This window comes from Capsella rubella, unplaced genomic scaffold (genome assembly GCF_000375325.1).
Source record: "Capsella rubella cultivar Monte Gargano unplaced genomic scaffold, Caprub1_0 scaffold_6, whole genome shotgun sequence".
Classification (NCBI taxonomy): Eukaryota; Viridiplantae; Streptophyta; class Magnoliopsida; order Brassicales; family Brassicaceae; genus Capsella; species Capsella rubella.
This window is the reverse complement of record NW_006238918.1, coordinates 6,647,412-6,674,302: the sequence shown is the minus strand read 5'-3', so window position 1 is coordinate 6,674,302 and position 26,891 is coordinate 6,647,412. Positions and strand designations below refer to the sequence as shown.

The 26,891-nt window shown below is 37.5% G+C and overlaps 7 protein-coding genes across 10 annotated transcripts; 3 read left to right on the top strand and 4 right to left on the bottom strand.

The window, feature by feature from the left end:
* Positions 1-763: 763 nt before the first annotated feature.
* Positions 764-6,972, bottom strand: LOC17883876 (dolichyl-diphosphooligosaccharide--protein glycosyltransferase subunit STT3A). 2 transcript variants are annotated; one of them, XM_023780868.1, is made up of 24 exons: positions 6,696-6,972; positions 6,252-6,314; positions 6,114-6,169; positions 5,965-6,036; positions 5,762-5,867; positions 5,633-5,683; positions 5,300-5,395; positions 5,088-5,147; positions 4,897-5,010; positions 4,348-4,434; positions 3,900-4,003; positions 3,670-3,765; positions 3,395-3,515; positions 3,210-3,290; positions 2,989-3,117; positions 2,669-2,896; positions 2,418-2,561; positions 2,106-2,292; positions 1,928-2,025; positions 1,746-1,825; positions 1,587-1,674; positions 1,414-1,503; positions 1,130-1,202; positions 764-983 (listed from the first exon to the last, which is right to left on the bottom strand). In XM_023780868.1, the coding sequence occupies exons 1-23, from the start codon at positions 6,819-6,821 to the stop codon at positions 1,149-1,151; spliced, it is 2,331 nt and encodes a 776-aa protein (XP_023636636.1). In that variant the 5' UTR covers positions 6,822-6,972; the 3' UTR covers positions 764-983; positions 1,130-1,148. The 2 variants fall into 2 exon arrangements, with proteins under 2 accessions (XP_023636636.1, XP_006287100.1); XM_006287038.2 differs by lacking the exon at positions 764-983 and having other exon boundaries at positions 985-1,202.
* Positions 6,973-7,737: 765 nt separating this feature from the next.
* Positions 7,738-10,167, bottom strand: LOC17882596 (protein phosphatase 1 regulatory inhibitor subunit PPP1R7 homolog). The gene is made up of 6 exons (XM_006288127.2): positions 9,855-10,167; positions 9,329-9,559; positions 9,104-9,250; positions 8,872-9,014; positions 8,666-8,780; positions 7,738-8,173 (listed from the first exon to the last, which is right to left on the bottom strand). The coding sequence occupies exons 1-6, from the start codon at positions 10,122-10,124 to the stop codon at positions 8,093-8,095; spliced, it is 987 nt and encodes a 328-aa protein (XP_006288189.1). The 5' UTR covers positions 10,125-10,167; the 3' UTR covers positions 7,738-8,092.
* A 138-nt stretch (positions 10,168-10,305) lies between these two features.
* Positions 10,306-13,088, bottom strand: LOC17882535 (probable glycosyltransferase At3g07620). Its single transcript, XM_006287239.2, has 4 exons — positions 12,087-13,088; positions 11,874-12,004; positions 11,213-11,561; positions 10,306-11,123 (listed from the first exon to the last, which is right to left on the bottom strand). Exons 1-4 carry the CDS (start codon positions 12,777-12,779, stop codon positions 10,455-10,457), a joined length of 1,842 nt encoding a protein of 613 aa, XP_006287301.1. The 5' UTR covers positions 12,780-13,088; the 3' UTR covers positions 10,306-10,454.
* A 204-nt stretch (positions 13,089-13,292) lies between these two features.
* On the top strand, positions 13,293-17,897 carry LOC17883247 (subtilisin-like protease SBT6.1). Of its 3 annotated transcripts, XM_006286910.2 has the most exons (10): positions 13,293-13,937; positions 14,113-14,241; positions 14,358-14,510; positions 14,835-14,951; positions 15,029-15,213; positions 15,323-15,586; positions 15,691-16,759; positions 16,832-17,335; positions 17,417-17,477; positions 17,598-17,897. In XM_006286910.2, exons 1-10 carry the CDS (start codon positions 13,401-13,403, stop codon positions 17,681-17,683), a joined length of 3,105 nt encoding a protein of 1,034 aa, XP_006286972.1. In that variant the 5' UTR covers positions 13,293-13,400; the 3' UTR covers positions 17,684-17,897. The 3 variants fall into 3 exon arrangements, with proteins under 3 accessions (XP_006286972.1, XP_023637688.1, XP_023637689.1); XM_023781920.1 differs by lacking the exon at positions 13,293-13,937 and having other exon boundaries at positions 14,146-14,241; positions 14,825-14,951; XM_023781921.1 differs by lacking the exon at positions 13,293-13,937 and having other exon boundaries at positions 14,151-14,241; positions 14,348-14,510; positions 14,825-14,951.
* A 1,530-nt stretch (positions 17,898-19,427) lies between these two features.
* On the top strand, positions 19,428-20,366 carry LOC17882449 (transcription repressor OFP8). Its single transcript, XM_006288520.2, has one exon. The coding sequence runs from the start codon at positions 19,555-19,557 to the stop codon at positions 20,251-20,253; it is 699 nt and encodes a 232-aa protein (XP_006288582.1). The 5' UTR covers positions 19,428-19,554; the 3' UTR covers positions 20,254-20,366.
* Positions 20,367-20,889: 523 nt separating this feature from the next.
* LOC17883441 (protein NRT1/ PTR FAMILY 7.1) lies at positions 20,890-23,084 on the bottom strand. The gene is made up of 4 exons (XM_006286377.1): positions 23,037-23,084; positions 22,793-22,955; positions 21,895-22,702; positions 20,890-21,697 (listed from the first exon to the last, which is right to left on the bottom strand). The coding sequence occupies exons 1-4, from the start codon at positions 23,082-23,084 to the stop codon at positions 20,890-20,892; spliced, it is 1,827 nt and encodes a 608-aa protein (XP_006286439.1).
* A 1,488-nt stretch (positions 23,085-24,572) lies between these two features.
* LOC17882547 lies at positions 24,573-26,707 on the top strand. Its single transcript, XM_006288477.2, has 2 exons — positions 24,573-24,977; positions 26,283-26,707. Exons 1-2 carry the CDS (start codon positions 24,617-24,619, stop codon positions 26,603-26,605), a joined length of 684 nt encoding a protein of 227 aa, XP_006288539.2. The 5' UTR covers positions 24,573-24,616; the 3' UTR covers positions 26,606-26,707.
* Positions 26,708-26,891: the final 184 nt, after the last annotated feature.

The window sequence follows — 26,891 nt, the reverse complement described above, 5'->3', positions numbered from 1 at the left end:
TGACAATTTTTTTTCGTCAAATCATATAAGACTATATTGTTATGAGCTTTTGACAATCTGTTTTTTTTTTCTAATAAAATTATTAGTGCAAAACCTATCGTTTGTCGTACTTGCACAAAGTACAATGATGCTTGCCCAAAATAAAAAAGAGTTGAATTCAAATACTCCCTTGTCCATACGATTTATCTAATTTTTATCTCATCGATTACTAAATACATTTACTAGCTGTCTTTACTTTTCTTTTTGAGAATTTTGATGTTCATGTAAACACGAAGACATCTTCCACCTCTGAGAAATTTGGCCCAAATTATATATATATATATATATATATATATATATGCCAAATCGATTAAAAAAATCTAGAAAATGGATGTAAATTTGTTTTTATATCGTAAGGTAATTTAATATTATAAAATAATTTAATTTTTGTAATATCATTATTTAATTTTTTACTATAAAAATAAAAAATATCAAATTTTACCTACGAGATTAACTAGATTGTAATCATCAAATAAATATAATTATAATTAATTGTAATTGTATATAACCAAAATTGTTTTAACACTATATGTAATGGTTAAGTTTACAATTAAAATAATTTATAATCATAATTAATTTGGTTTTTATTTGATCAAAATTATTTTAGTTTATAATAGTAACTTGTGGTTAATAAACGATACCTGTAATAACTGTAACTGTTAACATATGCCTAGTGTTTGGGAGGTTGCGACTTGCGAGCACTTTGATATTTTATATTATGCGATAGTTTCAACAGTTTAAAATAAATTTATAAAATCTCAGTTTTTGTTTTGTTTATGCAACATCCTATAACGTAACACGGACTCCGTTTTATATAAACTATTAAACAGATCAAATAAGTCAAATGGCAAATTTGTATTTCAGAAGTCAGACTTGAGGTATTTCAATTTTACTTTTGCTTTGGTTGGATTGACTCGATTTTGCCACCATATTTGTAGATGTCTCTGCAATAAACATGAAATTCGCCTTAACAGATCCAAATAAAGTTAACAAAACTGTTTATGAATCCCTACACAAGAAACTTGACTACGTGTCTGCATCAATTCCTCGAGAACAAAGAGAGACCCAAGAGTTAACATTTATAACTCACCATCCAACATTTAAAATTTCTAGATCCAAGGGTTCTTCTTCGCTGATTTTGAACTCCATCCACTGCTTGTTTTCTGCCAACACAACCAACAAAACAAAGCTACGTTAATATTTAGTATCCCTCTTAGCTTCTAAACTCATTGTTTCACACTTGTGTACTGACTATTAAAGTAGAAGCTCCACTAATACTGGTATGATTCAAGTACATACAACATAAATACGTAAATGTTAAATGCAGGTGGGCTTTAATAATATCTATGACGATTTCAGACGACTTTCGCTTACCGATTTCAGCTTTTTTGCTTTACCCCGAATCCTGTTCCTGGCAGGTTTCAGCTTGTATATCCGAACCATCCAATGGTGACTCGTGAAAACCTGATGCCAATACCAGTCATATTTACCAGAATCTAAGTAGAATTAATGCGCCTCCGGGTTGTAGTAAAGGATTTAAATCTCACCTCTTCGAAATGTGTGAGTTTAAAATTCTTCTTCCCAATCTCTGTCCGCCTCACCCGATCATAACCTTTACCATCTGTCTCTACAAACCTGGAGAAAGACATAAGAAACTGAGACTTGTAAACAGAGTTCAAGGTTACACTTACAGGAAAGCATCGTACCTGTAGTAAGAGAGCTTGTACATAAGGCAGTTCAACATTGTTGGAGTGGCCTCAGAATCGATCCGGTATTGGCCATCTCTCTTTGCAAAGCAATTAATAGGTAACCGGGTTCAGACTCAAAGTCTTCAAAATGATTGAGACATCACAATTTGTTGCTAAGACCAAAAGAAACAAAGACGTACCAGATAATCAGCTTCCTTTATATGAGGAAAGACACCACCTCCAATACGAACCATCCACAGAAACTTGTTAATGTCATCACTTGGGTAACCAATAAGACCTGATGAAAAGATTGTCAGATCAGAGAGCATACGTCGGAGATAATACATAAGAAGACAATCTCATGAGTTAAACACATACCACCAAAGACAACAAGAACATATTTCACATCCAAGGAGTTGAAAATTTCCCACGCCGCCTTTTCTGGAGATGACATTGCAGTGCCAACAGTTGCAATGTGAGTATTATTCCAGGTGTTGTTGTCAACAATAACAGTTCTATTAGCCATAGCTGTCGTCTGATAACCATAGTCCCACCATGATGCCACCTACATGATTTTGTTTTTGCAATACCAAACTCAGGCAACTTCATATATCAAAGACAGCTTATACATCTACCAAAAGAAACTTAACAGGATCTAAGAACTGGCTTGTCTTTGGCTAAGTAACTTACTTTGTCATCCACATCAGTATTATGGCTTAACCATGCATAAGACTCTCTAAAATCATCAAAGACATGAAGGCCATCACGTGATTGAGATGTCAAAACTATTGATGGAGCTGAGTATGCTTCTGCAGCTGCCCAGACACAATGAATCTACAAAACAAAGGTACACATTTGGAAGCCTTATCACCTGTAATTTGTCGTCTAAACTAACTGTACAAGATAGGACCATAAAAACAACTCGAAGAAAGTCTGCATACCACATAGAAAGCACCCAACATTATAAGGAGAAGAAGCGCAACAATAGAGGCTTCAAGTGGCAAAACAAGAGCCTTCTTCTTAATCTTGGACTTAATAGAAGGTTTCTCAACAGGCTCCCTCTCTTTTTTCTTGCCCTTTTTAGAAGACCTCTCTTTTACAGTCTCTTCACCCTTGTCAGTCTTACCAGCAGCAGCATCATCTTTTGGGGCATTGTTCGTATCCTCTGCCTAACAATCGAAACACAAACCATATTTTCCAGAACTTGGTCAACACAGATGACTTATCACGGAGAATTAAGTAGAGAGAGAAGCATACTTACATCATCTGCGGAATTAGACGATCCACCTAACTGGTATTTGATGGAACCCGTGAAAACATCAAAAGCTTGAGAGAGCGCAATTCCAGACATAATGCATGCTGCTGGAGCAAGCACGAGCATAAGACGAACCTAAGGGATCAGGAAGACAGGTGAATACAAGGTTGACTAAAAATACTAGGCAACAGAAAGATGAAACTGGAATTCGTAGACATGCAACTCACCATAACTCCAGAAAAGTATACAGACATTACAATGTAAAGGACCACAAAAGAGCTGGAATCAGATAGAGGCGAAAAGCACGCCTACCACCAGAAGATAAGAAACGAAAAAGAATCAACACAAGATATATGGACAAAGAGTCATGCGTTGAGTACAAAATCTAAAATACAATATAAATTTAACTCACAATGATGCCGGCAGGGACCAAAAAAGCCAAAACATTGATATCCATGAAATAAGACGGCCAAGTTGGAGGTTGATGTTCACTGACACTTGCAATAATCGGAATATACTTGCTTGCATAAGTTCTGTTGTAAGATAGATAAAACCAAGAGAAACGAAGTGTCAGATATGTTACAATTATAAAATGATAAAGCAGAACTCCTGAAATGTGGACAAGGACATATTCAAAATTTGCCAAGAAACTAAATTGCTAGGAGAAGAAAAACTAGAACCACTCACGGATCAAGTAGACTCAAACTCCTACCACTCCATCCTCCTGTTGGACTTGAAGCCACCAATGCCACAAGGATTGCCACAACTATGAGACACACAACCCTGTCAAAAATATTGGAGCAGAGATAAACATTTTACCCCAGGGTGTATAATCCAGGAAATCTAGAGGTAATCCCATCTATATGGAAAATGGTAATCGTAGACATGTTAGGGAGCAGCAGTATAAGAAAGCTTACATGCCGATAGACACAACAAGTGTCACAGCAACTTTGAACATTTTAGGAGTAAGAATGCCTTTGATGTAGTATACGAGAGCGACAACGTGGATGATGATGAATACCTGCACAAGTTATGATAAAATTTCCTTAACAAAAGTAGAAGTAAATGAAGAGAATAAGGGGTACAAGATTCTGTCCACTTGAACTTTACTTCGTACATATAATAACATTAAGCTTAAAGCCAATATATCCATCTCAATGCACATTACTACGTACACATATTAACATATCCCACAAGAGAAATTTTAAAAGGCTTCAAAGTTCTAACTCTGTAAGCATCAACTAGTTAACTCGCATCCACAAAACTATGCACCAACTAATACATCGTCATTTTAATACGAAAAATGAAAATTAATAAACTGAGCATCAAATGAAGAGGCATAACAAAATAATGAAGAAAACTCACCAAAAACGAGGCAAAATGTTCAGAAGTCAAAACGGCATTGAAACCAACAACAGGCACCAATGCAGCTAACAGTGTGCCTAACACAACCTGCATACTCATACGAACACTTGTTGTCAATAACATTCAGTAATATGGCATTGCAACTAATTTCAGTATCTTATGTGATTGATATTTACAAGTATATAACCACTCCACTCCAACATAGAAAGACTAATAATTTCAGAATAATATTAAAGAATGTTACTATTCGTGAAAACCATATGAATCATCATTCTCGAATCTTCCTAATCACGCCTCCAGTGGACAGTTTAAGAAATGTTACGGTTTAAACAATTATGTCTCTTCTATTTCTTAATTTCTCAATCATAAGACGAATATGGTTTTTTGCACTTACTAATAGCTAGAGTCAGAGCCTGGACAGAGTATAATATATTTGAGTCTCACTTGTACATTTAGAATTTTTCAAGGAAAAAACAGAGAAAGGCCTGCTCTGGTTCGATAGTTAAAAAAATATTTTTGATCTTTCACCAGAAGGAATAAGACTCTTACCAATGGAGCATAGGCAATGTACAGTCGTGGAGAGTATCGGCCAGTTACAATGCACAAAAGCACATGCATTGGTATCAGGTTGATAATGAAGGTGTAACCTCCCCATGAACATACCTAGATGATGGAAATAAAGTGAAGCTGAGTAGAGAACAATGGTAACGAGAAAAAAGAGAAATTATTTCAAGTCCTACCATGTAAAAGTATGCAAGGGCATTCAGGGTTGCATAAAACAAGGAACCTGTATTTAATGTCTGCATAAATTTAAGATAAGGATCAATCGAAATAATAAACTGAGATTTACAAGAGAAAGCTTCATGTTGGTTGTTGAAGGAATTATATGATACACATGCTCAATGTGGTGAAAATCAAACCAACTTTATGGCATTGGAAAAAAAACTCTAACCTTTATGTAAAGATAAAAGGTGAAGATCAAAGCAAAAATGGCAACAGCTTCATTGTCATAGCTTCCAGCTACGGATCGGGATATATATGAGGGAACCTGCAAAGAAAACCAGTTAGTAAAAACATTAACATTCTAAAGTATCACATTGATAGGCTTTTGTGGCAAATTCCACTAAACGATGCACCAATACTGAAGGGTGTACCATGACATCATATAACTAAGCAACCTATTTATAGTTATAGTCATGATGTTCTCAGAAATTAAAGCTATTCAGAGCTCTTCCAAAACATGACTTAAAAGAAAATTTCCATGTATACCAATTGAATAAATTACCATGGCCAAAAGAGCAGCAGCTGCCAGTCCTGCCCCGGAGCCCTTAACTTCCTGTTAGAATGTAAATACAATGTTGGATTCACTGATTCTGGAATTTACAAGAGAAATCATGTTAGACAAAAGACAAACCTTGGTCAAAAGGTAAGTTGCCCAGGATGCGAAAGCTGAGAATACAGGTGCGGTGAAGACACAAACAGTCTCTACTGATAGAGGAATGTTTAATGAATTTAAGACCCTGTGGCAGATGGATAGAAACATTACTATTTAAAACTAACCCATACTGCCATACATATGCATCAAATAATAGCTGATAACAATGAAACAACACTCACCACCAGATGGTTCCAGCAGTCAACGTTAGCCCAGGGTAAACAGTTCCTCCAATCACACGGCCAAGAGGATACCTAAAACCAAATAAATTGAAACGTAATAAATAAAATGCTATCGAAGATAGCAACAGACCACGAGATCCTAAACTTACCAGGTCCGATCATCGAACCAATTCCAGAACTCATATATTCCATTCTTCGATAAGAACTGAAAATAAACAGCAAATTAAATAGGAGAACTCGCCCACAAAGCTAAAACTAGTATCTGGATATAAGAGAAGAGAGTGAACCTGAGTGACTCTATAATTGAAGTAAGGATCAAACTCATGAATCACACTTTCATACTTTATAACCTGAAAAAAACCAATGCACATTAATAAAAAAATAATGAAAATGAAAAGCAAGAGGTGGGTAAAACCAAACAAGTAGAGATGACAAACAAAATCATCGAGCAAGCATTGAATTGAAACCACTCAATATCTCTAGTGAGATAATATGAACCATCACTACAACAGTACAACGAAGACAATATCTCCCCGACGCAGCTTAACTGTTTCTTTAACACAGAAACAGTGGGGATGGGGTAAGAAATGAAGCTACAACAATCTCTCGCAAATCATGAGATCGGATCTAGAATAGTCGGATCTAAACTAGTCCGATCGGATCTTAAAGGCTAGCATATTGTAGAACAAAACTGAAACGAAACGAACTCATAGAGAGGTTAGTGAACTCACAGAGAAGAGACGGATCGAGAAAGCGAGGACACCAATGAGAACGAGGATCAGAACTGAGAGAACGTTGCCGAAAGCATGCCTCATAGCAGTCGCCGTAGCTGGCTGTGGGCTCTCAAGAGCCGCCATTTTACGCGGCGGAAGGTGAGCTCACCGGCTCGATGAATCGGATTTAAAAAAAGAGAGTGAGAACAAAAGACAGAAGACGACTTCAGAGGTCGGAAGGGTTTTTGGACGCGAAAATAAACGATCTCCGGCAAAACTATCTGTCTCACGGGAATTACATGTTTAAGCTGCGGTAAAACTAGTAAAGGAACGACTGACCCAGCCTTCGTGGATTTAACACATGTCATGTTTTCATTCGACACAACTCCTCTAATCTATCCGGTTTTCTTACGTGGTGTATAAAGTAAACAACCAAATCAAATCAAACCGGTGAGTGGAGTTGACTTTCCGAACCGATTAACACTCCGGTCAACAAAACCTTGGTTTTAAATACCAAGATTGTTATATCAGTGATAAAAGACTTTTCAGTGGAATATACATACTGTTTGGACTTAGGATGATGAAACGAAACTAGTGGTTCGGGTTGGATCTTACAACTACACATAGAGTAACTGACATTTAGAGAGGGATGCGATGTTTTGTGCAACACAAAATACTGGGCTTACTTTACAACGGATTCAGTAGATATCTCTGAACTCCTTCACTGCTACAATGGTTAAGTTGGAGACGATAGAGAGGGTTTTCCCGGATTTTGTTCTTCATCATGAACTTTGCACTGGTAAGAGAAGAGAAGACTTTCTTTCACATTTAATCCGTTTAAGAAATAGTGATATACTGTTTTCTTTTGTTACATTCTTGTACTTCTTCTGATACTGATATATCAAATTTGTTTGGTTGATGAAACAAAAAAAGTACATTTGTGGAAAAAATAAATTAGATGGTCAAATTTTATAAAAAGTAACCAAAAGAGTAGTAAAAATCTGCAACTATAGCAACTTTTCAATACTGAACAACAATCACATTTAGCTATAAAGCTAAGAATCCAGGGGGCAAAGCCAAAAATATATTAATATAAGTATTCAAGTTAGTGTTGGTGGAAACAAAGACACAACCTCAGACTCGGGACTCCCTTTTACAGAGAAGTGTCCACATACTATTACAGACCAAAAACAAGCATTGTTTACTTGCAAGGGAACACTAGAATTTCAAAACGTTTTCATAAATATCCATGAAGAGAACTCGTTTTCACTTCTTTATGATAAACAGCAGACACATGCATATCTTTGAAAATCTCTATTTTACCTGATTTCCTGAATTAAGTGCCCATGCGCTGAACTCTGAACTATGAGGAAGCAGACACTCAAAAAAAAGAGCACAGGAAGGTATATCCATCTTTAAGCAAATAAGTTAGAATCTATTTGCTCCACATTTGGAAAGATTTTTCTGAGCACAGCAACATAATCCGAAGACTTGGCCTGCCAAGAGATGGACAACAAAAATGATATATTTAAAATTACAAATTACTTAATAGATCCATAGTAAAATATGATTCTTTTTCACATCTTGTGAGCATCATAAATTTTTTTTTAAAAACTAAAAAGACATTGGGTCCAGTGAATTGACGGATGCAGAAAACTAAGTTGTGATACTCAATTCTGTTTTATAATGCATAAGAAACTCTATGGAAAAACTAAGATCATTTCTTAACAAATCTTAGGTTAAGATCTTGCTAATATACACTTGATAATGTTGGTCTAAGGTTTCTTATGCATTATCAAAAGTTACAGAAAAAAAATATTTATCTAGATTACCATGTGGATTGAACAAGACCAGCAACGGGATCATATGTGTATCATTTAACTGACATTCCATATCAAACCAAAACCAAGATAGGTGATCCTACAATAATGCGTGACAAAAATTTGATGAGCAGTGACTATAAGACTTTACTTATGGGTTAAACTTACACAAGGATTATTTTCGAGGTAGATGGTGGTAAGCTTCTCTTTAGATCCTGTAACAGCTTCTGTGATTGCTTCAAGTGATTCTATCTGGTTGTCATTAAGCCATAAATCTTCCAACCTATAGGACCATAGGTTAATGTAAAGTCAGGATGGAGAAAACAACACATCAACGGTCAGAATTCAGTCTGAAGCAAGGAAAGGTGAAATACTTTGTGAGGTTCTGAATGTCATCAACTGATGTAAGCTTGTTGTTCGACACATCCAATACCCGTAGGTTGACCAATGCACTCAAGCCTTCCATTTTTGAGATACCATTATGGCTCAAATATAACTCTTCAAGAGCTACACAATCCTGAGCACATTGTTTTCATGCATGAGAAGATTGATTGAAATGCTGGTTTGAGGAATAAGGATGTCTGCAGAATGGTAAATAATACATACCTCAAATCCTTTCATAGAGGTCAAACGATTGCTCTGCAAACTAATCTTTTTAATGCAACTGAGCCCACACAGGTTGACAACTTTGATTCGGTTTCTTCCGAGCCATAGTTCTTCTAATTTTGTGAAGTTTTCCAAATTTTCCATTACCTGAAACCTCAATGCGTTCATATATATTGCTGAACCACTGTAAAGCAATTAGAAAATATCAGAGGAGTGGGGACAAACCCGCAATCTATTAGACCCCAATTCAAGAATCTGCAAGTTGTGCAAGTGTTCAATCTCCATTATCTTGTTAACTTCATTTTTAGACACATAGAGTTCCTTCAGTGAGCTAGAGGCCTTGGATGTTCCTTCCAACGAAGTGATTTCATTGAAAGATATGTCGAAAACCAAAAGCTTTGAGAATATGCTGACATCTGGTACTTTTGCGAGCTTGTTATCTCTGAGAACTAGCTCCTACATAAAAATGTAGTATCAATAGATGATGAACAAAATCCATCTACTCTGTTCACTGCCCACAAACTTTTATGCATATTTCTAGGACCTCTGAAACTGTAAATGCCAATTCAATTCTAGTGAAAATCAAAGATGAGATATGTATCGATACATTGGAACAGGATACTAGCCAAACACAATTTGTTCCACGGCCAACAAAAAAATCAGATGCGAGAAATGCGTATCGACATATCTCACTATTGACAAAGCACTCATAAGATTCAGAAATAAATAAAATCAGAGAGTGGAGAATCACCTCGAGATCGGACAACGCCTCCCAGCGAGACAAAGGCTCGACACCCGCATCGTCGATTAGGTTCTGGCGAAGAGAAAGCTTCTTGAGCGCGGAGAGCTGAGCGATCCTCGAATCCAATCCCGACAAACGGTTCGCCGTAAGGTCTAGCTCAGTCAGGGTCGGAGGCAACTCGACCGTGTCGAGACTGTGGAGCTGGTAGCTAGTGAGATCGAGAACATTACCCGAATCATCGATCTCCACCGATGGCTCGTCCTCCTTCTCACTGTTCATGGCTTTTTGGTTCAAGCTTCTGATGACGAACGAGCTTCAAAGGAACTGGTCTAAGCAAATGTCCCTTAAACTTAAACGTCGACGTTTCAGGCATACTTATAGGTTGTAATTTTGTTGCCGGTAGGGTTGTTATGTAAGGCCGAGTAAGCCCATGGATAGGCCCAAATCAATACCGATCAAGGGTAATAGAAAGTTTAGAAAAATTAGGAGAGAATATGGTCAATATTTACAAGGTAGAGTCAAACTTTGTAGCTATTCCTACTCATACAATAGACAAGTACATTACTACATAGTACATTACTAGCAACTCTTAGCCATAAAAGCAGTCCATCATCTACGCTTTGCTTGGAACACTCTATTATACCAAATAGAATGCAAAACCATATGAAACAGATCGTATCTCTGTGGTTTAGCATGCCACAGAAAGTGCCTTTGCGCCTTTCTCACTGCCATTTGCATCTTCACGTATTTCTCTTCTGGTATCGACGACAAAATATCTTTCAACCTCGGGATGTCTTTCTCCGCAATAATGACTGAGAACGCGCTCCAATCAAGAACCTCAAAGAAAGGCGGCACAAAGTTGTCCGATATAATCACAGGGACACACTCATAGAAAATCGATTCAACCACCCTTGGGCTGTTGACCTCGTACCCTTTTGGACAGATGCAGTATTTGCTGCTTTTCATCTGCTCGATGTAATTCATCTTGCTCGCTACACCTAATGGCATTCGACCGAAGATTTTCATTTCCGGGTCTTTGTCTTTCCAGTGCTGCAGCAGAATTGCACGTAGGTAACCGTGCATGCTTCCAGCATAGAAAGCCAGGGTCCTCCTCTGAGAAGGCGGTTTCCCACCCAAATCACGCTGCGGATTTTTGGCAGCTCGGACATATGTTTCAGGGAGTGAGATGTCTCTTCCAATCTTGAAGCCTGCAGTTACATCTGCATTGCATAGAGCTTTAATGCAATGCTCCATGTGGTGCCTTGTCTCATATGGTGCCTGTTTAGTGAACGCAAAATTATAATGTAATATTGTTTACCCATTGATGAAATGATTAGTACTATTTGAAAAGTTCAGGATATACATACCCAATCATGACAAGCAACAAGAAAATGATCGGCCCCATCGGTTCTATTGAAGAAAGGGTACTTGGAACTGATGTGCTCAGTGTATTCCTTAAGAAACTGACGTAGGTTAGTGCGGTTGTGAGAATTACGCACATAAAGCGTGAATTCTAACATCCGTGCACTAAATGGCATATAGTACAAGTGAGCCCTTCTGGGATCCTTTACAGTGTACTGCTTGCTTTCTTCCATCAACTTCATGAACCATCCTTCTGATGCATACAATCCCTTAAGTATTGGAGTATGGAAAATGGGGCGGTTTCCTTCCTTATACACATAAACCTTGAGCGTCCGTTCCATAAGTTCATAACTCCTGAGGTGTATAACTGATTCGGGTATGTAAACATTACCTTTTATAGGAAAACACTACCAAACAGAACAAAGTGAACAAAACATATAATATGAACTCAGGCTTCCTTTCCCTTTTCCCTCCCTTCACAATACTAACTTCCAACTAGAAAACTGTCTCAACTGATATGAATTCTACAATCGGAGCAGTACTAAAATTTCATCAACACATTACAAAAGGAATGTCAAGTGATCCATATACACCTGTATGTACCATTACTGTTTTTCTTAACCAGCAAATCTAGTTTAGAATTAGGTCTATGTTCTGCAATTTTACCTCTTAAACATGGAAACATTACGGTATATTGGAGGGTAGAGTTCCCGTTCAAGTTTTGCAACAGGAGCATTCTCTATCTCCTTCCTTGCAGCTAATATCTCCTCATCTCTCCTAGAAGACCAACGCGGTCGCTACATTGGAAGCAATACTTTTTCAGTTAAGTCCCACAGGTAAAAAATAGAAAGAAACAAAAAGAGATAGCTGAACACTTACCATTGCCCGTGAAGTTCTACGGTGCCTAGCTAAAATCCGATTCATCTCCTCTATTGTTGTCACAGTTTTTGGTGGAAGGTTACATCGCATCTTCTTCTTCTTACTAACTTGCTTAGAAACTAGCAAGGAACTGTTTCCAGAAACAGGTAGCTTCCCCACGGATGAAGCAGCTAATGATGAACTTGCACTTAACATAGAGGTCTTCACCTTCTTCTGGCTTTCAACCGACACATCTTGCACCTGATATCCATACTTACTGGTTGACATTTCCGCACTTTGCTTTACATTCATCTCTAAAGGATAAAGAGTGTCACTACTTTCAACAACTTGTTTAATGACAACAACACTATCCTTTGCATCTTCAAAGCTCTCGAAATCAGCAGTTTCATCAAACCCTTCATCATCCTCCGTCTCATTTCTTAGACCAAAACCTGAAATAGACGCATTTTTCTCCAAGACATGAATCCCCGAATCCTCAGAAACGCTAACGGCAAGCGTGTTTCGTGAGAGAGTCATCAGCTTCTTGCTCTCATTGGGCAGTTTAAGTCTTCTTCCATCAGGCACCAGATATCTCAAGACGTCACCATATGAAAGTAACAACAAGATATGAGTAAGAGCCACGATCCCCACCAGAATAGCCCATTTCCTTGTTCCACTTCGTAAATGTTTCCGCAGCTCAGATCTAATCTCCATGGGAATAATTACACAGATTCAAACCCATAAAACAGTAAAGTTCATGTATTTAACAGCGAGTTTTTGAAAACTTATCCTGCCGACACATTCACAAAAACAACAAACAAAATTGGAAAAAACACAAGAAGTTTGATGATCCTGATCTTCAATTGCAAATCAAAAACAGTCGTTGCTCAACTCAGAGTAGACTGAAGCTCTTGAAGTGGAAAAGACATGGATTTGAAGATGGTAGAATCTCCAGACAACTCCGACCCAAGTGAAGTGTCTGTGTATTTTTGGTATTTTTGGTCTTCTTCTCTTTGACGACCTTTGACTAATTCGGCCAAGATAAACTGATTGATGAAGCTTAATAAACCAAACCAAACCGAACCAAAAATTCCTAGATAAAACCGATTTGTTGAAAAGTATTATACCGGACTCAATAAACCGGATTTTACAACCGGTTGCTTAAAAACCTAAACCAACTAACCGGTTCAAAAGTCGCTCCACCATCACTGTAGTCTGTAGTGTTCATCAGAATCAGAGGTTAGAAAAATCATAGGGAGTGAAGCAAATTCACCAGCTACGTGATGTGCGTGTGCGAATGAATCTTGCTATCAAACCCTAAATTCAGCCATCGCCATGAAGGTGTTTGCACTAGCTTGCAGATCCTATATCCTCGTCATAGTCCTCTCCGTTTCTCTCTTCTGGCTCCGTCCCAGCACTTACCGTCCCCAGCGACAAAATCTCAATCAGCAGAATGTAACTCGTTCGGAGTCTGAGGTTGCAACGGATACGAACTACATAATCCGATTTAAACAGTATAAGCCGGCGAAAAACCATCGAATTTACCTCGAATCGAAGGTCCGATCCGGTGGTTGGGGTTGGATCGAGAGGATTAACGCGGCGGCGAAGTATCCGACTGATTTTGGTGTTCTTTGGATCGAGGAAAGCGAGAAAGAGGCCGTGGTTGGAGAGATTGAGGGGCTGGAGATGGTTAAAGACGTGAACGTTGAGTTTAAGTATCAAAGAGTTTTGCTTGGAGGGTCTTTTCCCGACGGGAAGAAACGTCCGGGGAAGATATTTACTTCCATTTCTTTAGAAGAAGGAGCTGATTCCTCTACTATGGCTAATACAAGTAACACCACGTTAAATTGGGGTAGACATCTTCTCGGTCAGGTGTGAGATTGTTAAGTTGCATCTTCAGAACTCTCTCAGCATCTTTTACTATATTCTATTTGTTCATAGGAATCTACTTGAATACTTGATTTTGTTATTCGGATCTATTTGCTAATTTTCATATCGTAAACTGTAAGTGAGGTCTTTTACAAGTTACATTTATTCTATTTTGCAGAAGACTCAAATTACGTCCATGTTTGGAGCAGATGTTCTCTGGAAGAAGGGGTACACTGGTGCTAAAGTCAAAATGGCCATATTCGACACTGGAATAAGATCTGATCATCCTCATTTCCGTAATATCAAGGTGCCACTATTACTCAATGATTTCAGATAAGAGTAGTGCTTAAACCTACTAGTTTTCTTTGATCTTCTACCTGTCTTGTTAAGCTCTGAAGCTGGTATTGACGCAGTAACTTTCAGGAGCGTACAAATTGGACAAATGAGGACACTTTGAATGACAACCTGGGCCATGGGACATTTGTTGCCGGTGTTATTGCTGGTCAAAATTCGGAATGTCTTGGTTTTGCCTCAGACACGGAAATCTATGCTTTTCGATTGTTCACAGATAACCAGGTAATGCATGATCACGCGACATATACATCTTCTTATGTAGCAACTAGCGAGGAGCTTAATGTTCCTTCAACTAAACTAGCTCACACATGATCCAGTAATTTATATTTGTGTTTAGCCAATTACAATTGCTAAGATACTGTTATGGGTTACAGTTTGATTTTTATTTTTTGTCGTTAGACAGTATAGTTGACTGCAATATATTTGGGTGCTTTCCTTTTCTCTTTGTTCACTCTTCACCCTTACTCCTCCCATACATGTTTTCTTAGATATGAAAGTTATCGTAATCAAATAGGTTATGACAAGTTTGCGCTCAGCTTGTTGCAGATATCATACACCTCGTGGTTTCTTGATGCTTTCAATTATGCTATAGCAACAAATATGGATGTATTAAATTTGAGCATTGGGGGACCGGATTACTTGGATCTCCCTTTTGTAGAGAAGGTAATTGTCTCGTAATCTCTTGGTTGAATTTTTCATTATCCTGTTGAGTCAAGTGGTGGGATATTTCTTTCGAATAGGTTTGGGAAATAACTGCAAGCAATATCATTATGGTGTCTGCAATTGGAAATGATGGGCCACTTTACGGAACGTTAAATAATCCAGCTGACCAGAGTGATGTCATAGGTGTCGGTGGTATTGACTATGATGATCACATAGCTTCATTTTCATCTCGTGGCATGAGCACCTGGGAAATTCCTCATGGGTACTGCATTTATTTGCTGCTTCGACATTCCCTTTTACAAACTCTACAATCATAGAAACACAAAGTACTTGTCTTCATGCAAATTCTAACTTATACATTTTGTGTAAAGATATGGCCGTGTCAAACCAGATGTGGTTGCATATGGCCGTGACATTATTGGGTCCAAGATCAGCACTGGTTGTAAGAGCTTGTCTGGAACAAGTGTGGCTAGTCCTGTTGTTGCTGGTATTGTTTGTCTGCTTGTAAGTGTTATTCCTGAAGCTAGAAGGAAGGATCTTCTCAATCCAGCGAGCATGAAGCAGGCGTTGGTCGAAGGTGCTGCTAAGCTTACAGGTCCTAATATGTATGAGCAGGGTGCCGGAAGAGTTGATCTGTAAGTTAACTTCTCCATATTGGTTATCACCATTGGATTCTTTATTTTTATTTTGATCCTATTTTCTAAATTTTTAAGTCTCTAATTTTTCAATTCTTTGTCAGATTAGAATCATATGAAATTCTAAAGAGCTACCATCCCCGGGCAAGCATTTTCCCAAGCATTCTTGATTATAATGATTGTCCATATTCCTGGCCGTTTTGTCGTCAGCCACTATATGCGGGTGCTATGCCTGTCATTTTCAACACGACAATTCTAAATGGTATGGGTGTCATTGGCTATATTGAGAGTCCACCAACATGGCATCCTGCAAATGAGGAAGGAAATCTTTTGAGCATTCACTTTAAGTACCCAAATATCATATGGCCCTGGACTGGTTATCTAGCTGTACACATGCAGATCAAGGAAGAAGGTGCACAGTTCACAGGTCAAATAGAGGGAAATATAACTGTGAAAATCTATAGCCCCGCATCCCCTGGAGAAAGTGGGCCTAGAAGAAGTACGTGTTCTCTTCAGTTGAAACTGAAAGTGATTCCCACTCCACCACGAGCCAAACGTATTTTGTGGGATCAATTTCACAGCATAAAATATCCTCCCGGTTATATTCCAAGGGACTCTTTGGATGTCCGCAACGACATACTTGATTGGCATGGTGATCACCTGCATACAAACTTTCACATCATGTACAACATGTTACGTGATGCTGGGTACTATATCGAGACCCTTGGTTCGCCCCTTACATGTTTCGATGCTCAGCAATATGGAACTCTTTTGATGGTTGACCTCGAAGATGACTATTTTCCAGAAGAAATTGAAAAACTCAGAGATGACGTTATCAATACAGGACTGGGTCTGATTGTGTTTGCTGAGTGGTATAATGTTGATACTATGGTGAAGATGAGATTCTTTGATGATAACACGCGCAGTTGGTGGACTCCAGTCACTGGAGGTGCAAATATCCCTGCACTTAATAACCTTCTTGCATCGTTTGGGATTGCGTTTGGAGACAAAATTCTCAATGGGGATTTCAGTATTGACGGTGAGCAGAGTCGATATGCTTCTGGAACAAACATAGTGAGGTTTCCTGCTGGTGGGTTTTTGCACACTTTTCCTTTACTGGACAGCTCTGAGAGTGGTGCGACACAGAATTTACTACAAACTGGTTCATCGAAGGTAGTGTGCCTTGCATTTTTTTTGGTAATGAAATTGTAGAGCTTTTTTGTGATAATGCGGCTCTGTATGCAGGAAGACCCTGCTGTTCTTGGGCTTTTGGAGATTGGTGAAGGTCGAGTTGGTGTTTATGGAGACTCAAATTGCCTGGACAGTAGCCATATGGTCACCAACTGCTACTGGCTCCTGAAGAAAATGCTACAGTTTAGCAGCTCAAATATCAAAGACCCTGTACTCTTCTCAAAATTTGTTAAGAGATATTCTCCCGTAATCATAGACGATAACCAACTGCCATCCCGAAGAACAGATGTAAATTTTTCAACATACTCTTCTGTGATCGGAAAGGAGCTAATCTGTAAGAGTGACTCCAGATATGAAGTATGGGGGACTAAGGGATATAACTTGCACGTCAGAGGAAGGAACCGTAGATTGCCAGGATATCGTGGCATTGATTTGGGCCGAGGCCTGAATTTGACAGTGGAGAATACGAAACCAACACGTTGGAGATCAGCCAAGGAAGGAGGCGAGCTTGGTTCTTCCAAAAACAAGTATCTGGGAGGCCTTTTCCATAAAGACGAGGTAACTCAATTTACCTTCTAGTCATTCTAATAAATTTTGGAAGGACCAAAAAGTTAATATTATTTGACACCTGATTTGCAGATTGACATGCCATTTCTAGTTGCTACGCGGTGGATCGTACCAGCTGGTGTTGCAGCTAGTGGTAAATATATATACATACCCAAACCTTTTTGAAGATGTTCTTTTATCCTTTGGTCATATTAATCATTTTATTGGCTATGAAAACATATCCAATTTTTTCCGGGTTGTTGTTGTGTTGTAGGAGTTCTAGTGCTAATAAGCATATGGAGGATCAGGCAGAAGAGGCGTAGAAGAAGAAGAGCAACTGGGTCGAGTCGATTAGCCTAGCATGTAGCCCGTGTCTGGTTCCAGTCTTCTTTTTTTTAACATCTTCTGTCATTTACACCGACTGACCACAGAATGTAGTAGAGTCTCACTTTTACTTCCAAAAAGCTGGCAATTTTGTTTTAGGAAAATCAATTTCTGAAAAACTTCACTTCGAAAAGTAAAATATTAGGGAGGAATTATATAATACAACATTCTTTTTTTTCTCATAACAAAATTTATTAAAAATTACATATACGTCGACGAAAAAATCATCGAAAATAAGTCTACAACAACCTAAGAAAAGATAATACAAGATTATGTAATTCAACTTAGTGTAGTAGATTTGAAATTTCAAATAGGAAGAGACTTAAGCTGATATGGTCCCCAACCAGCAACCACACACAAAAACCTTACTATTTTTACGTAAAAAAGGAAATTAGATTAGCCAATACGCACACATTCACTTCCAAACCAAACCTATAACTCCTCTTTTACAAGAGATATATAATAAAATATGTATCCCATTGTGCTTTAAACTTCACATTTTAGAAAGTTTGGTGTAGCAGCTGAAGATTAAAATCATGCTAATTTGACGAGAGGCTATTGGAGAGGCTAGTATAGTGGTCCTCCACTTTGGCCAGGTTTACCTGTCATCATTGGGGTTTGATCCCCCAATCGTATTCATAGTGGGATTACAAATGCATGGGAGAGAGGCTCTAGTGTGGAGCAGACGAGCAACATTATAAATTATATGCTAAGTGTTTTTTCATTTATTCTTAAACCTACAAATATTCTTGTTGATAGAAGACGACTGTAGTACAATATACCTTTACCAATCTTATAACATTGATAAAAATTACTATTTGTTTTTAAGTAATCTATGATGAATCTCTTGGAAACTTTTGTTTATCGGTATATGTTAATACACCTTTTCTTTTGTAGTATTAAAAAAGTCAATGTAGTTTATTTTTATTTTATGCACATATAATTTGACTTCTAGTGATCGTCGTGCACTTACCTTTTTGTGTAATTGTCATTTTCAATCATTTAATTTGAATTTAAGTTTGCCTTTTTTGAAAAAAACGAGCATACTCCAGAACTAATGCACGAATTCCAGGGGCAGGATTAAGTTTCCATTATACAAATCTTAAAATATACTTTTTTTTGTATTAGGAATATTGTAACGTTAACGAAAGCTTGACTTTATAAGTACTTGGGATGGCACAATGCATACGTTACAATGATAAAGTCATCTTCCTAATGCACGAAGAAGATGTTATAGTATAATTACCCAAACTCACCTCTCTACTACACATAGTACCAAGAAATTTTAAAAGTTGCCTCATAATGAGGAATTTGAAAAGCTAAAAAAGAAACTGACTCTTTACTAGTCTACTAGAAGATGACAAGCATTACAAAACATTTTTTGTTAAAACTTTCAAAATAAAATATTTTTAAAAAAAATAGTGAAATAAAAAAAAAATATACATTATACGAGCAAATCAAAGGTCAAGTAGTATGTCTAATACATAGACATCAAAATAAAATAAAAATAAAAACAGAAAGAAAAAAGCAACAAGGAAATTCCAATGGTTAATTTTTGTGTCAGCAATTCGAATAGTTTAAGATAACGACGACAGTGAAAGGACAAAAGACATTTGCAGACAAGAGTTAAAACGTAAAAAGTTGTAATCATTAAATTATCATAAATATTACGAAATATGAAAGCCACTCCAAAGAGAGAAACAGAACAGAGAATTTATCTCTCTCTGCCTTCCCTCAAAAGTCTTATAGACAAGTATGGGAGAAGGCTTTTAATAACGTCATTTACATCCTTCTTCAATACTCCATTCCATACCAATCTCTCTCTCTCTCTCTACATCTATAACAACATGGAGAAAAGAATGAAGCTCCGGGTTTCAAGAATGGTCCGAACATCTCTTAGCTCTTGCCGACCACGAGATCTATACGATGTCGTTGAGACTAGTGCTGTTACAAGTCAAGCCACGTCTTCCGAGAGGTTCTTCCTCACCGAACCTAAAACGTCCAAAACTCCAAGACCAAAGACGACTCATCATCATGCTTTCTCTAGCCCTCATGCGTCGTCTTCATCGAGGTTCTTCCCACCAAACCCTTTCTACGAAGAGAGCCGTTCGTTCCGTGATTTAAGGAAGAAGGTCAAGACAAACAGGAAGCAACGATCATCTCAGTTTGGTTCTGATCCTCTCTTCGCCTCACGTTTTAAGTCAACCGGGTCTTGGTACTGGTCTTGCAGCGAGGAAGAAGAAGAGGAGGAGGAAGGAGATCACAAAGAAGAAAGTGATGATGATTCTGGTACTCTCTTTTCTTCAAGAAGCTTCTCTTCGGACTCTTCTTCGAGAGCAGAGAGTTTTGCGGTGGTGAAGAAGTCGAAGGACCCGTACGAAGATTTCAGGACGTCGATGGTGGAGATGATTGTTGAGAGACAGATCTTTGCAGCGGCTGATCTACAACAGCTTCTTCAGTGTTTTTTGTCGTTAAACTCTCGTCAACACCACAAAGTTATTGTCCAAGTCTTCTTAGAAATTTATGCCACCTTGTTCTCTCCCTAGCTAATTTCTCTTATCTACTTTTAACACCCTTTGCTAAAAGTACTGTGTTCAACCTTAATTCTTGCTTTTTAGTCTTTGGTTTTTATATTTGACTAGATTTGTTTCTTTTTTTACCGGTTATCTTTGTATTTTTGTTGTCGTGAACCAAATTGAGTTAAACTCCGAATGAAATTGGACCAACACTCGAACAGTAATCGGTTACTGTTAAAACCGATAGCGACCCAACACTTGAGTTGCATATAAGAACCAACCAAGATACACTTAAACCAATATTTACATTTTTAAAACAAAAACTATATAATATATAACATATATGAGATGAATTGTATATTATCATTCATAAATAAATACAATTCAAATTCTGTAAATAGGAAAATATTGTGAATATCAAAAGTAAAACTATAGAGATAGCAAAACATTTTATCCAAAGGATTAACTTTTTTATATTAATAACGCAAAAGAATCGGAAGATTTTTTCAACAACTAGCTACTACCTATTTTATTATGCTCTGCTAACAGTAATCCTAACGAGCACTTGATTTTCTAAAAACTAAACAAGGATAGTCTTCTACCAAAGATACATCTCAAAAGATGACTTAATGCCTAAAAAATTGAAATCTAAACAGAAAAAGAGAATCAAACTTGTTCCGACTCAGAAACATTCTTCATATTACCACCAGAACCTCCCTTGATGCTCTCTTCATCATGGCTTATGGGTTGGTACCACTTTGCAAAGATCAAATAAACCACGAAATCTATAGCAGCTAATACGGCAATCAAGAAATAAAACCTATCCATATTACCTTCGTTTAGATTTTCAGGTATCCACCCGGGGCTGTTCTCTCCTTTCTTGGTTATAGCCATCACAATATTAACCATCAAACTGCTCACGTAGTTACCTAATGCCATCGATGCCATACACAACGAGCTTCCTAAGTTCTTTAACCCGTCTGGTGCTTGTCCGTTGAAGAACTCTAACTGTCCAACGTACATGAACACCTCACTCGCACCAACAAGCACGTACTGTGGAATTTGCCATAAAATGGAGAGCTCACTCTCTTTTTGCCCCGGGACTATTCGTTTTAACCGTTGGATCTCTGTTAATCCTGCAGCCACCATTGCCATTATCCCTATGATCAGCCCTATCCCCATCCTCATAAGCTCCGTGGGTCTCACGTATGGGAATATGACATGGCGGTAGAGTCCGGTTGATATAAAGACGCTTAATATGTCAAAGACCGACATGCTTGCCGCAGGGATGTGGAACTTCCCAACGTATGCATCCATCACATCACCTTGCTCCACAAACAAAGACGCCATTTGTGTGAAGATCACTGAGTAGATTATAGTGCATAGCCATATTGGAAGCAACTTCATCACACATTTTGCCTCCTCTACTTGAGTTACGCTGCACAACCTCCATGCATTGCTCCTTGTCCCATTCCTAAATCCAGCAAATATTGATAAGTTCAAAGATGATAATCATATGAATTTTATGTTAGTGTTGTCACACTATAACAAAATGAACTTGATATATATTAATTCATAAGTTCAAAGATGACAATCATATGAAGTTTAGTTTAGTGTTTAAAATTATAACAAAATGAAAAAATGAATTATGTTGTCTAGATATGGTTTTACCTATCATTCTCTGTAATCACTGCTGCTCTGTCCAAGAAGACAAATTTGGTACTGTGAAATATCTTTCGACTTCCTTTAATGGCGGATTCAGGACCTTCGACTTCATACAACTCCTGGTGATTTCTCGGTCGAACAACACTCCACTTCCGAGCAGTGGCAACGAATACTTGCGCCACACGTGGCAAAGGGTTACCACATGGCTTGACATAACGATATTGTTTTGTCGGGGCCAGAAATGCAGCCAATGCAACAATGGCAGAACCTAGTGACACCAAGAAGCCTTCAGTCCACAAACCTTTATCCTCAAAGTAGACAAGGATTGTGTTTGAAAAGAGAGCTCCGACGTTGAGGGCAAAGTAGAAGTAGCTGAAAAACGCAGCTTTGGAGTTTGCATCATCATCAAGCTGGTCAGCACCAAATGTAGCCAGCGTTGGCTGGTGACCACCGTATCCAAAGGCTACAAGATAAACAGATAGATAAAAGATACCAACGCCGAGGGGAGAAGCAGGGTTACAGATAAGGTCCCCATCGCCACAACCTCGAGGTTTGATCAAGAAAAACCAAGAAACAAAAGAGAGGAGGCCGACTCCGATAACGAAGATGACTTGGAAGATCGTGCAAGTCAAGTAACGACCCCAATAAGAGTCGCTAAGAAACGCTCCCACGAGGGAAAACATGTAAACTGTTCCTGTCCACTTGCTTACGTTGTTGGCAGCCTCTGCGTTACCTTGTCCCATAACACGTGTTAGGAACAACACCAGGTTTACTCCCACACCAAAGAAGGCCAACGTCGCTAACCCTTGATTCGCTGTTCAGTTTAATAGTGAATAATTATGTAAGAATATACTTGAAGTACTTATACAAAATCTTTAACTTTTGTATAGTTAACATGTCATACCTAGCAAAATGATTGCGTTTGTCCAGCCACCCTTCTTCTTCTCCTCTTTCTTCATCATCTTTTTCTGAAGGTCAGAATCGTTGGACCTAAGAGACACCACACTTTGATCATCTTGCACCTCTACCACTTCACCGACTTCCAAATTTGTTGAACTCTCCCGCTCCTTGTAAAAAATATCTCATTCAAGTTAGATCTTCAAAAACCATTATATATGTTAATAATAGTGATGGTTTTCTTTACATACATTTAGCGGAGCAACGCAGCCATTACTTCTCGGATCCATAGAGGCCATTTTAGGTATCTGTGCGAATTAAAATATGATTAGCTAGGTTTTATTTAAAAACACATATATACAATAACTACTAACTTGATATAGAATTTTTATATATGATGCAAGAAACCAAATGTTTCATGGGACAAACTATAACCTTTTTCTAACAATCTCCGGGGAAGGAGAAGACGTTGTGTCGACGATGAGAACGGGCCGGAGATACACTGTCGATGGAGAGAAACTAGAAACACCTTTTGTCATTTATGGTTGAAGGATTAGTGTTTTGTAACTTTCTCACGGTTTGATCAAAAGTGAAATCGAGTTCTTAACTCAGATGAACAGAGAGCTAGCCAAAGTGGATCTAATAACAATATAATTAATGCAGCGTAAATAAGAGAAGAAGCCTTTGTGGTTCTTATATAGAGTTATCAAAATAATATATGAGAAGTTAGAGGCTAATCTAGTTGTTGAGATTGTTTTGTGTTCCTTGCCCTAGAAATATGTTTTGTTTTTACTCACCTTGAGAAATTAAGGGAGTTAAAACTTCGAATTTGTTGGACAACAAAAGACTTCTTCATTTTATTTTTTTTTATTAATAATGATAAAAAGACTTCTTCTTTTTAGGAAAAAAATATCAACCAAATGATTTTCGTTTTAAATGGAATATATATATATATATATATGATTTTTCATCACAAGATCACTCCTAAATAGCAGGATTGAGTTTTTATATTAGTAGCTCTTTTGAACAATTTGACCCAAATTATTGGCAGAAAAAGGAGGATTGATCGAGACTAGGGTCTTTGGTCCAAGACTTCTTCGTTTGTTTACTCACTTTTCCTAAAAGTCCTCTATTTTTTCCATTAATTTTCTTTATCTTTTAAATACATTTATTTAATATAACTACACATATAAAAGTATCATATATATTGTAACAATTTCAATATTAATTTCGAATTTTAATTACTATGAAAATAATATTTTTTTTTGTGTTTCATCTTTTAAATTTGTTCAATATATTTAAGCCCTTTGAACATTTGACAAATTAAAATATCGGAATAAACTACTATAATAAAAAATAAAAATAGTAATCAAAATGAACTAATTTTTAGTCATCATATATCGTATCTAAAAGGATAAACATTATATACACTTTTAAATTATACAAGACTCACATTTCAAAATGTAAAATCTTAGCTATACATATTTACATTTTTAGTTTATACTTTATATTGTACACCTGGTTATGGAATATGTTAACGAATTTAATAGATACAAATATTTGAAAGGATAAATATCCATTTAAAACAAATTTAACTGACTGACGGTTTTTTTTACAAAAATTGATTGACTTTTTTTTACATCAATTAATCGACTTTCAATTTTCAAATGATGAATATCCCACTGACACTGAGGATCCAAAATATGAAATTTAGTAAACAATATTTGAGTGTCATATCATCATACATAGTGTTCTAATTAAATAGTACATACAGAACATAACGAAAGTTTCATACTTTTCATTCATCTCTCTCTCTCTCTCCCCTCTGAAAATGTCGTCAAACATTATAGTGGAATCGTGTAGCGTTGATTCGGAGGAAGGGGTGAAGCTTCACACGAGAATCTTCAAACCCAGAAACGAAGAAGTATCCAGCGACGATGGGGATCTGGTAATAGTATTGGTCCACCCGTTCTCTCTTTTGGGTGGTTGTCAAGCTCTGCTCAAAGGCATAGCTTCTGAATTGGCATCCAAAGGTTTCAAGGCCGTCACTTTCGATACCAGAGGAGCTGGAAAGTCCACGGGGAGAGCTACTCTTACTGGCTTTGCTGAGGTCAAGGATGTCGTCGCTGTTTGTCGGTGGCTTTGTGAGAATGTCGGTGCTCATAGGATCCTGCTCGTGGGTTCTTCTGCTGGTAAGCTTCTTCTATTGCTTTCAAGTTTTGATTTTGTTTGCCCCCTTTGGTTCTAATTGCTTATTTGGGTTTTAGTTTGAATTTGATTGGAAGTTAATATATTGTTGTTTCTGATTTTTGTGTTCGATCTGGTAATGCTTAATCTGTAACAATTGTTCATTGTATACAGATTGGGTGAATTGCTTTCTGTTCAAATTAATATTTGAGCTGTGTTTGCTCTTGTGATGTAGTTGACTCAAAATGTGACCCTTTTGTTACTTAATTCACTTCTCATTAGCATTACCGAGGATTGATGACAGAATAATTGGTTCTTGGTTGTGCTTTTGTTCTTTTGTTGCCAAACCTCCACTGTGGCAGGTGATGAGGAGATTGCTCATTTACTTGATATTATCAGCTGAGATAACTTTGTTCTGGTTTGGTGTTGGCAATGTCACCATTGCAATCAAGTTCCATTTTCTCTCTCGTGTATCTCTAAGTGGTTTTAGTTGATGTAATTCGTGTCATGTAGTTTGCTCAACTATTATCAGCTGAGATAACTTTGTTCTGGATTGGTGTTGGTCATGTCACCATTTTAGTTGATGTAATTCGTGTCATGTAGATTATGCATCTTTCTTGTTCCTATTTGGTGTTTACCATGTTAGATGTTTGAGTATGGATGATGATAAGAACGCAATAAGAAAGTTCAATCCACTGAGGAAAGTGAAGATTAGCATTGTTTTAACTTTGAACAGATTCAATTTAGAGCGTCTAAGGTGATTTTGAGGTAGACTTTATCTGTTGTTACAGTTTCCCACTCATAGTCTAATCAAAGGATTGTTCTTCACTTCTTCTTATTACGGTGATTACTCTGTTTCCTGTTTGTGTGTCACAAATCTGTTTGATATCCCTTCAACTTATACTGTTAAACATATGCATAACTTAAAATCTGCAGTTGACACGAGTCCTTTCAGATTTTTTTTGAAGTCTATAAAAGTATCAGTTCTAGGATTGCTTGCTTTCAGTGTCCCCTTTATTGGTATACTTGCATCTTTTACGTGTTTGTTATTAATCATGGATTTTCCTGTATTTCTTGCTGAGCATACAACCAAGAACAAGTAAGATATTTGTAGACGAATACTGCAGCATCCATTTCATCTCCTACCCGTACTGATCATTGTGACCGACTAACTTTCTGAGATGACGTGTGTAATTGATGAACTGATCACATTATTCTTTCTGATTAGCATTCTGAGACAAATTTGAAATCTCATGCCAACTATTGTATACTGTAAAAGGAAAGAAACTAAAGTTATGACTCTATGGCAGGTGCACCAATTGCAGGATCAGCGGTGGAGCAAGTAGAGCAAGTGGTGGGTTATGTGAGTTTGGGATACCCATTTGGCCTAATGGCCTCGATTCTGTTTGGGCGGCACCACAAGGCCATTCTCTCATCCCCTACACCCAAACTCTTCGTAATGGGAACACAAGACGGGTTCACTAGCGTTAACCAGCTAAAGAAGAAGCTGAAATCTGCTGTGGGACGCACCGAAACACACCTCATTGAAGGCGTTAGCCATTTCCAGATGGAAGGACCTGAATATGATTCTCAGGTGACCGATATCATACGAAATTTCATTTCATCCTTGTAACTTGTAAGATAGCTCATGAAAAAAAATAGACCTTAGGGGATCATTGTATCATGTATACTCTTCGAACTACGTTCGTGTATGTTATAGCTGGTTTCTGATACACCTCTTGAGCATTCCAAGTGCTTAGATAAGCCAATCCGGAAAATTACTTGGATAAAATCTTTACAAGGACAACCATATTAGAGGAAAACTATTATCAGAAGCTGCAAACTGAGGAGTTTACTGTCCCTGTCCACTGTGCTAAAAGAATTGTTTTCACATTTTTTTTAGTTATTTCCACTTTTTG

Bases quoted from the DNA above. Each gene is read 5' to 3' on its own strand.
- LOC17882449 (XM_006288520.2), top strand. From the start codon at position 19,555: ATGGAGAAAAGAATGAAGCTCCGGGTTTCAAGAATGGTCCGAACATCT.
- LOC17883247 (XM_006286910.2), top strand. From the start codon at position 13,401: ATGAAGGTGTTTGCACTAGCTTGCAGATCCTATATCCTCGTCATAGTC. The intron at 15,214-15,322 runs GTACTGCATTTA...TTTTGTGTAAAG, and splicing joins ACCTGGGAAATTCCTCATGG to ATATGGCCGTGTCAAACCAG. The intron at 17,336-17,416 runs GTAACTCAATTT...CCTGATTTGCAG, and splicing joins GCCTTTTCCATAAAGACGAG to ATTGACATGCCATTTCTAGT.
- LOC17883441 (XM_006286377.1), bottom strand. From the start codon at position 23,084: ATGGCCTCTATGGATCCGAGAAGTAATGGCTGCGTTGCTCCGCTAAAT. The intron at 22,956-23,036 runs GTATGTAAAGAA...ATTTTTTACAAG, and splicing joins GCTGCGTTGCTCCGCTAAAT to GAGCGGGAGAGTTCAACAAA. The intron at 22,703-22,792 runs GTATGACATGTT...TAAACTGAACAG, and splicing joins AAACGCAATCATTTTGCTAG to CGAATCAAGGGTTAGCGACG.
- LOC17883876 (XM_023780868.1), bottom strand. From the start codon at position 6,821: ATGGCGGCTCTTGAGAGCCCACAGCCAGCTACGGCGACTGCTATGAGG. The intron at 5,868-5,964 runs GTGAGTGTTGTT...CATCTGCCACAG, and splicing joins ACTGCTGGAACCATCTGGTG to GGTCTTAAATTCATTAAACA. The intron at 2,026-2,105 runs GTATGTGTTTAA...TCTTTTCATCAG, and splicing joins TGTTCTTGTTGTCTTTGGTG to GTCTTATTGGTTACCCAAGT.
- LOC17882535 (XM_006287239.2), bottom strand. From the start codon at position 12,779: ATGGAGATTAGATCTGAGCTGCGGAAACATTTACGAAGTGGAACAAGG. The intron at 12,005-12,086 runs GTAAGTGTTCAG...CTTCCAATGTAG, and splicing joins GTAGAACTTCACGGGCAATG to CGACCGCGTTGGTCTTCTAG. The intron at 11,124-11,212 runs GTATGTATATCC...TTCACTAAACAG, and splicing joins TTGTTGCTTGTCATGATTGG to GCACCATATGAGACAAGGCA.
- LOC17882596 (XM_006288127.2), bottom strand. From the start codon at position 10,124: ATGAACAGTGAGAAGGAGGACGAGCCATCGGTGGAGATCGATGATTCG. The intron at 9,560-9,854 runs GTGATTCTCCAC...ATTTTTATGTAG, and splicing joins AGGCGTTGTCCGATCTCGAG to GAGCTAGTTCTCAGAGATAA. The intron at 8,174-8,665 runs GTAAGTTTAACC...ATCTCTTGGCAG, and splicing joins ACCTCGAAAATAATCCTTGT to GCCAAGTCTTCGGATTATGT.
- LOC17882547 (XM_006288477.2), top strand. From the start codon at position 24,617: ATGTCGTCAAACATTATAGTGGAATCGTGTAGCGTTGATTCGGAGGAA. The intron at 24,978-26,282 runs GTAAGCTTCTTC...ACTCTATGGCAG, and splicing joins GCTCGTGGGTTCTTCTGCTG to GTGCACCAATTGCAGGATCA.